The 8,064-nt window shown below is 42.8% G+C and overlaps 1 protein-coding gene across 1 annotated transcript; it reads right to left on the bottom strand.

The window, feature by feature from the left end:
- Nucleotides 1-6,352: 6,352 nt before the first annotated feature.
- LOC124663550 lies at nt 6,353-7,816 on the bottom strand. Its single transcript, XM_047201239.1, has 3 exons — nt 7,787-7,816; nt 6,873-7,033; nt 6,353-6,783 (listed from the first exon to the last, which is right to left on the bottom strand). Exons 1-3 carry the CDS (start codon nt 7,814-7,816, stop codon nt 6,633-6,635), a joined length of 342 nt encoding a protein of 113 aa, XP_047057195.1. The 3' UTR covers nt 6,353-6,632.
- Between the last annotated feature and the right edge of the window lie 248 nt (nt 7,817-8,064).

Raw genomic sequence — 8,064 nt, 5'->3', positions numbered from 1 at the left:
CTCACCATCTTGATATTCAGCTTCCCATAGAGAAACTTGACATAGTCTCCATGATTAAGCATGAATTTGTTTCTGATTTGTCTAATTTGAGTAACCTGTCTTACAAGATAACATTTTACAAGAAAACTTGGAGAACAACTAAGAAAACTGAAAAACTAGTAGGATTGCCTGCACCTGTTCTATTTAACCTTGATTCCAGGGAGGATTGGTCAGTCACGGAAGGTGCACTGAATGCATACATAGAGGGAGGAGGCCATCATGCAAGAGACAACACGGAGGAGGCCGAGGAACGCCTCGACTCATCCGATGCAGCAAGTTCTTCGCATCAACAAGTTGGGCATGAGGAGCCTTCACCCTTTTCTTCTGCACCGGGACCTTATTATGACTACGCCATGTATGATCCACCGGCGTGGAACCCTGACCCTCGCTGGGGTTGATCTCCACTTAGGCCAAAAGCCTAAGCTTGGGGGAGGTATACCGGCATCACTCATTCTTTGCATATTATGGTTGCTGGATACTTGTATTGACTTGTTTAGTTTCTTGGAGTGGTTTTCTAATAAGAGGAAGATGATATTTGGGGAAGTGCTGATTGAAAACAGATTCTGGACTGTTACCAAAAAAATTCCCCAAAACAGCCAGAACGTTATTTTGCGAAGCCAATTTTTATGCATGTTCCCCAGGTTGTTATCTAACTTTCATTATTTGAACACTTTTCGAGCTGAGCAGCGGAAGAATTTCTTAAAAATCGATTACTGTACTGCTGTCAAGTTTGACGAATTTCTGTTGCTTTGTGTTTATGTGACTCTTTTAGTTTTCATTTTCTTGTTTTTGCTTTGTTTCTTTCCTAAAACACAAAAAGACCAAAAATATTTCTGTTGTTTCTCTTTACCACTTGTTTATTTTGGTTTCTTGCTTTTATTTTGCTTTATTTGCTATCGTTGGTTTGCTATAAGAAAATCCAAAAAGATTTTGCTTTGTTTTCTTGTTTCCTTTTGTTCTTGTTTCAAATTCGAAAACACCAAAAATATTTGCTGTTCTTCTTTGGTTTTGTAAAGTTCATTATGAGTTCAATGGTTTTCGGTGGCTGGAGCGTGGTTTTCATTCCATATTATTCAAGCTACACAAGTGAAAAGGCAATAATGACGATCTACGACAATTCGATTGTGGTGAGAGGCTGGTATGAACTCTATTTGTTTCCATTTTTGTACATATACTCATCCATGTGAGCATGCTTAGTTGGTTCATGTGAGGTATATGTCATTTAAGAAAGTCTAGTAGTTCATGATCTCTCATGATTAGCTCCAATTTATTAATATGAGTAGCATGTCATAAATATTTGCTTGCATTGCTTTATTCATAGATAGGTATGACACTGTGGTATCCTCCTCTGAATAATTCACTTGAATCAATTTGGCACATGCTCACGCATGCATATGACTGAACAAGAAGTCAATTAAGCCTCGATGATCTACTTTACCTCAGAGTTCTTGTATCACTTTTATGCCTCCGTTAATTTATTTTGTCGCCAGCATGATTATGACAGTAACTGCTCTCTTGATTGTCGCTTCCCAGTCTATTGCTAGCCTTCACTTGTACTGAGCGGGAACGCTGCTCGTGCTTCCAAACCCCTGAAAACCAAGTTATTCCAGAGTGTCCACCATAAATACCTATGCATGGCATTTCAAACCATTCCAAGTAAATTCTCATGTGCTACCTTTAAAACCTTCAAAATGCTTCTCAATTTGTGTCAATGTTTCATAGCTCATGAGGAAATATGTGGTGTTTATCTTTCAATCTTGTCATTTACTTCTGACGGACTTTCATAATGGACTAGTGGCACATCCGCTTATGCAATAATTTTGCAAAAAGAGCTGGCAACGGGGTTCCCAGCCCAGCTTAATCAACTTTCATTAATAATTCTCTTCACATGTTTTGCCCCGATTTATCGATAAGCAACTTAAATTGCAAATAGACACTCCTCCATGGTATGAGATTGTTGGAAGGCACCCGAGGATTCGGTTAGCCATGGCTTGTGTAAGCAAAGGTTGGGGGGTGTCATCCATAATAAAACTAAAGTACGTGTGTAAACAAAAGAGAAGAGGGGTGATTTACCTTGCTGGTAGAGATAACGTCCTTCATGGGAGCCGCTCTTGAAAGTCTGGTTGACGAGGTAGTTAGAGTACCCACTATCATTCGTTGACAACAACAAACACCTCTCAAAATAATTTTATTCTTGTTTTACAAATGAAAAGCTCTAGCACATGTTAATCCTCGCTTCCTCTGCGAAGGGTCAATCTTTTACTTTTACATTGAGTCTCCATCCTTTCTTTGAGAATTTTCTTGAGAGCACAACTGTCATTCTTAGTAAATATGCTTGTCCCAAAATGTGATTAATTGTAGTATAACTTTGATGCTTTTATCTTTGATAATCTCTACTTACAGTCTTCCCATGAACTTCAAAGGTGCCCGAGCATTTATGTTTTGCTGTACAAATACGGGCAAGCGAGATACCACTTTATCATATCCTTCTTATGAACATTGCAATCCTGCTGATAGACATGATTCATGATGCTCATTATTAATTTGTTGGTACCTTTTCCATGATTGACATAGCTATTAGATGATTTTATTTGCATGTACCTTATTATGAATTGCTTAAGTACTTGCCATATCATGAGAATATTTACATCATATGAACAAATGTGTTCGTGAAAGTTCTTTTATCGCACTCAGTTGTTAACTGAATTGCTTGAGGACAAGCAACAAGCTAAGCTTGGGAGGAGTTGATACGTCCAAAATGTATCTACTTTCCCGAACACTTTTGCTATTGTTTTGCCTCTGATTTGTGTATTTTGGATACAACTAACACGGACTAACGCTGTTTTCAGCAGAAGCTGATTCGGTGTCTCGTTTTTGTGCAGAAATCCAACTTTCAGGAAAATCCTCGGAATTTATGCGAAAGGTCTTATTTTTCCAGAAGATTGACGGAGCCAGAAGGGCAAGCCAGGTGGAGGCCCGAGGGCCCCACACACTAGGCCGGCGCGGCCCAGGAGGGGGGCGCGCGGCCCTAGCGTGTGGCCCCCTCGGCCGGCCTCCGACGCCCTCCTTTGGACTACTTAACGCCTTCGACCTAAAAACGCACGGGGAGTGAGAAGAAATCGCCAGAAACCATCTAGTACGCCGCCACCGTCGCAAAACTCCGTCTCGGGACCAGAAACTCCGTTCTGGCACTCCGCCGGGACGGGGAATTGGAGGAGATCATCGCCATCATCACCACCGACGCCTCTCCATCGACCAGCCATGTTTCCCCCATCCATGTGTGAGTAATTCCCCCGCTCGTAGGCTGAAGGGGATGGTAGGGATTGGATGAGATTGGTCATGTAATAGCATAAGATTGTTAGGGCATAGTGCCTAGTATCCGTAATTGGTACTTTTATGATATTGTTGCAACTTGTTATGCTTAATGCTTGTCACTAGGGCCCGAGTGCCATGATCTCAGATCTGAACATGTTATCAATTCATGATGATATTCATTGCTTTATGATCTTACATGCAAGTTGTATACACGTATTGTTGTCCGGAACCCGAGGCCCCAAAGTGACAGAAATTGGGACAACCGAAGGGGAAGGCGGTGATATGAGGATCACATGTGTTCACAGAGTGTTAATGCTTTGCTCCGGTGCTCTATTAAAAGGAGCACCTTAATTTCCAGTAGATTCCCTAGAGGCCCGGCTGCCACCGGCTGGTAGGACAAAAGATGTTGTGCAAGTTTCTCATTGCGAGCACGTACGACTATATATGGAACACATGCCTATTGATTGATTAGTACTTGGATACCGTTTTATTATTATCTACAAATGCTCTGCCTTGATTGTTACATGAGTTTCTCTCATCCATGCAACGCCCGTTCATCCATCCCTGTGCCTACAGTATTTTAATCCTGCTGTTTACTATAATCACTACTGCTGTCTTTGTTACTCTGCTGCTGTTATTTCACTACTGCTACTGCTATAAAATTGTTACTACTGATAAACTCTTGCGAGCAAGTCTGTTTCCAGGTGCAGCTGAATTGACAACTCCGCTGTTAAGACTTACAAGTATTCTTTGTCTCCCCTTGTGTCGAATCAATAAATTGGGTTTTACTTCCCTCGAAGACTGTTGCGATCCCCTATACTTGTGGCTCATCAGTGGTGGATGGAGTTGTTGCTCCGGTAGCGGCGGTGTGCCTTCTTGTTCCGATGTGACCATCTCGGTCTCGGTTCGGGCGAGCGGTGGCTGCTGCGTTGGTGGTCAACAATCTTCTTCACCGGCGCTTCTCATTCTACCGCGGTGGTGGTCCAAGTTTGCAACTTGTAACCTGCTCTTCTCTGGCTTGCCGGGGAAACAATCTTTGATCGGGGTGAAAATCCATGCTCGGAGTCCTCCGGTGCTGACTGCGGTGACGCCTGCGGGTGCCACTCCCTCCTTGGAGGCGTGGTCAATGGCCTGATTGTTTCTTCACCTCTGCCAGGGGAAACCCTAAGTCTGGTTTACCGGACTAGGCAGCGGCGGCGCGACACGTCGTCCCCTTCTTAGAGGGGCTACCTAGGCTATGAAGGGTGTCCCATTGTGGCTTGCGGAGATGGTGGTCTCGCCAGACTGGGTAGTGGTGCTTTGCTTGTGTTGGCCTCTACTCTAGGTGTTGGGCTTCGGAGCGCTATGTACGCCGTTGCCAACACCCTCTAGCTGACTTTTGACCAGGGTGGTCGGACCCTGCCATTCACTCGCCGTCGCCGACTCCCTCTAGGCGCTTGAGTTGTGGTACGTTGGTCCGAGCAGCCTCGGTGTTTTGGTCATGCTTGTGTGGTGTTTTGCTTTGGTCGTGACGCGGTCTTGAGGCTGTAGTCATGTTGGAGGAGTGCGTTGTAAGCCACAAGGCATGTGTGGTGTGTTGTAGCCATTCCTTGGCTTTCTCCTTAAGCTTAATACAATGACGCGCAGGGTTCTAAAAGAAAAATTGAACCCATTTTAACCTGCTCAAACTCATTGTCAACAAAATTTGTCAAGCACAACCTCTCTTTCCTACCTTTCATTTCGACAATATCCGTATTGCCTATTTGCAGGTTCAGCTGACAAACCAAAGGTAACAAATACTGAAAATGTCCAAAGCCAGTAATTGGACAATGTATGATCATGCAAGCAGTTTACGCAGGTGAAGCCACATGTATCTTACCATGAACACGCACACCAGTCACCAGATTCAGTTACCAAACACTAATTAACCTGCAGTACTTAACAGAGCACCTGTTCCATGCACCTTAGAACAGCACATGGTGTTACCAGTAAGAGTTACATAATTATAGGCCAAAAACCACAGTATAGCACGACAATTATCAGACAACATAAACAGTTTTGTATACCAAGCTAACAATGTTTTACCAAGACTACCCTACTTGGTTTTACATACCATAAGCAGACTAGGCCCGCGAGCCCTAGGGTATTCTGTCACCGAAAATGATAGCCTTGGCCACGAGCGCAGGGAGGGACTGTTCAACAAAGTCCGCTCCAAGCACGAAACCAATAGCAATCACTGATATAGTGTACAGTATCACACACCCGTTGATTTTTAGCCCATTGATGTTTTTCTCCCTGTCAAAAGGATGTGCATAATGCATGAATGTTAAGATCGTTTCATTTTAGTACAAATCAAATAAGGTGTGTACCGCCTCCAATTAATTACCTCTCAGCTTCAGCTTTAATTCTAGCTATCTCATCATCAAGAATACTAGCTATCTTGCCATCTATCTCCACCCTTTCTAATAAATTTGCCAACATATGTTCAACCTCCGTCGTCTTCCTAGCAACATCAGCTCTAGCTCCATTGCCGGATCCACCCAACTAGGATTAATTAGACAAATAAAGTTCAGGTGTTAATGCATAAGCTAAAACAGCTATTCATGTATGTTAGTGGATGCAAACGAGAGAGCATGGCTTGCAATGGACTAACAAATTTTCAAAAGCTTGACCACTTATATGCCTAAAGCTATCAAGATCGACTACATGAAATTTTACGAATATTCTTTTGTTGGAAATGATTTTAACAACAGCACAAGCTATAACAACATTGATATAGAAGCTATAAAACCTGCTCAAACTCAAATGTTAACAAAATCTGTCAAGCACACCCTCTCTTTCTCACCTTTCATTTTGACAATATTCGTATTGCCCCTTTGCAGGTTCAGCTGACAAACCAAAGAGTAACAAATACTAAAAATGTCCAAAGCCGGATATTGGAGATTCCAATATATGATATATGACAAAACAGTGACAATGTATGATTTCTGCAAGCAGTTTACGCGGATGAAGCCACAGGTACTAAACCACCATTTGATTAAGTATCATAACATGAACGCGCATGCCAGATTCAATTACCAAACAATAATTAACTTGCAGTACTTAACACTTAACAGAGCACCTGTTCCATGCAGCTACATGGTGTTAACACTAGTTACATTATTATATGCCAACAGCCCCAGTATAGCATGACAATTATCACACAACATAAACAGGTTTTGCATACCATAGCTAGGTACCAAGACTACCTACTTGGTTTTAAATACCATATAAGCAGAGTGAACCCTGCAAGCCCTACGCTATTTTCCACCAAAAAGGATAATCTTGGCCAGTTGCGCAGGGAGGGACTTTGCAACAAAGTCTGCTCCCAGCAAGAAACCAACAGCAACAGTTGTAATAGTGTACAGTACCAGCAAGCCGTTGTCTTTTAGTGCATCGATGTTTTTCTCCCTGTCAAAAGGATGTGCATAATGCATGAATGTTAACATCGTTTCATTTTAGTACAAAACAAATAAGGAGTATCGCCTCCAATTAATTACCTCTCAGCTTCAGCTCTAATTCTAGCTACCTCATCATCAATAATACTAGCTATCTTGTCATCTATCTCCACTCCCGCTTCTTCTAACTTTGCCAACATACGTTCCACCTCCTTGGCCTTCCTAGCAACATCAGCTCTAGCTCCATTGCCGGATCCACCCAGCTAGGATTAAGTAGACAAATAAAGTTTAGATGGTAATGCATAAGCTAAAATAGCTATTCATGTATGTTCGTGGATGCAAACGAGAGAACATTGCTTTCAATTGGCTAACAAATTTCAAAAGTTTGACCAACTTGTATGCCTAAAGGCTAAAGCTATCAAGATCGACTATATGAAATTAATACTAACAGACTTGTTTTTGGAAATGATTTAACAATAGCACAAGTTACATCATTGATATAGAAGCTACTCCCTCCAATCTATAATAAATTAGCTCAAATTTGAACTAACCTCTTCACACTTATTCTGGATCGGAGTGAGTAAAAAATAGGGTCAAAGTTATATTTGGAGAAACACAGAAGTCACTAAGTTAAAAAAGCAAAAGCAACAAATTTAGCACATATCTCTAAGATAGGCCTCCTCAGCATTCTCTGATCCAGCGGTTATTGTGATCATCTTTTTAGAGTACTTATTGTGCATATTTAAGTGGCAAAATTCACCATTATTGGGTCAAGTTACAGAAACCCTCTGCTAACAAAGGTCTGAACAAGGTAGTTGCATCGAAACCCCTATATTTGTTGTTTTCTGGGGAAAAAGCCCACGGCAAAACATATACTGTGTTAGTATAAAAGCTGTTTGATCGGGTCCTATTGGTTAATTCGGTGATAGACGATCGATCTCATCAGAACTAGGTAGTCGGACAGCCAGTTGCAGACATCGTAGGTGGGTAGATCGAACGAGAGCGGAATCAGGTACCTCCGACGGCGGCGAATCACGGGGCCCCATATCCTGCCGACCCGTGCTGGAGGGAGAGCGCAATGGCATGATGGCACCTAGGAGGCACGGGCACGCCGCAAGAACCCGGAGGAGGAGGGGGCGTCGGCTATGGTTTGGGTGCGGTGTGGTTGCTTGCTTCGTCGATCTGGAGCCTCCGTCTTTGTTGCGAGGGGACAAGCGCTGCCGTCCTGCCTCTTGGGCCTGCCTCACCCCAACAACGATGAAAGAATGCGGGGCCGAGTGTGCTAAGGCCCACA

The sequence above is a fragment of the Lolium rigidum genome, chromosome 6 (assembly GCF_022539505.1).
Source record: "Lolium rigidum isolate FL_2022 chromosome 6, APGP_CSIRO_Lrig_0.1, whole genome shotgun sequence".
NCBI lineage: Eukaryota > Viridiplantae > Streptophyta > Magnoliopsida > Poales > Poaceae > Lolium > Lolium rigidum.
The sequence above is the reverse complement of the archived record's forward strand: the minus strand, read 5'-3'. Positions and strand labels throughout refer to the sequence as shown.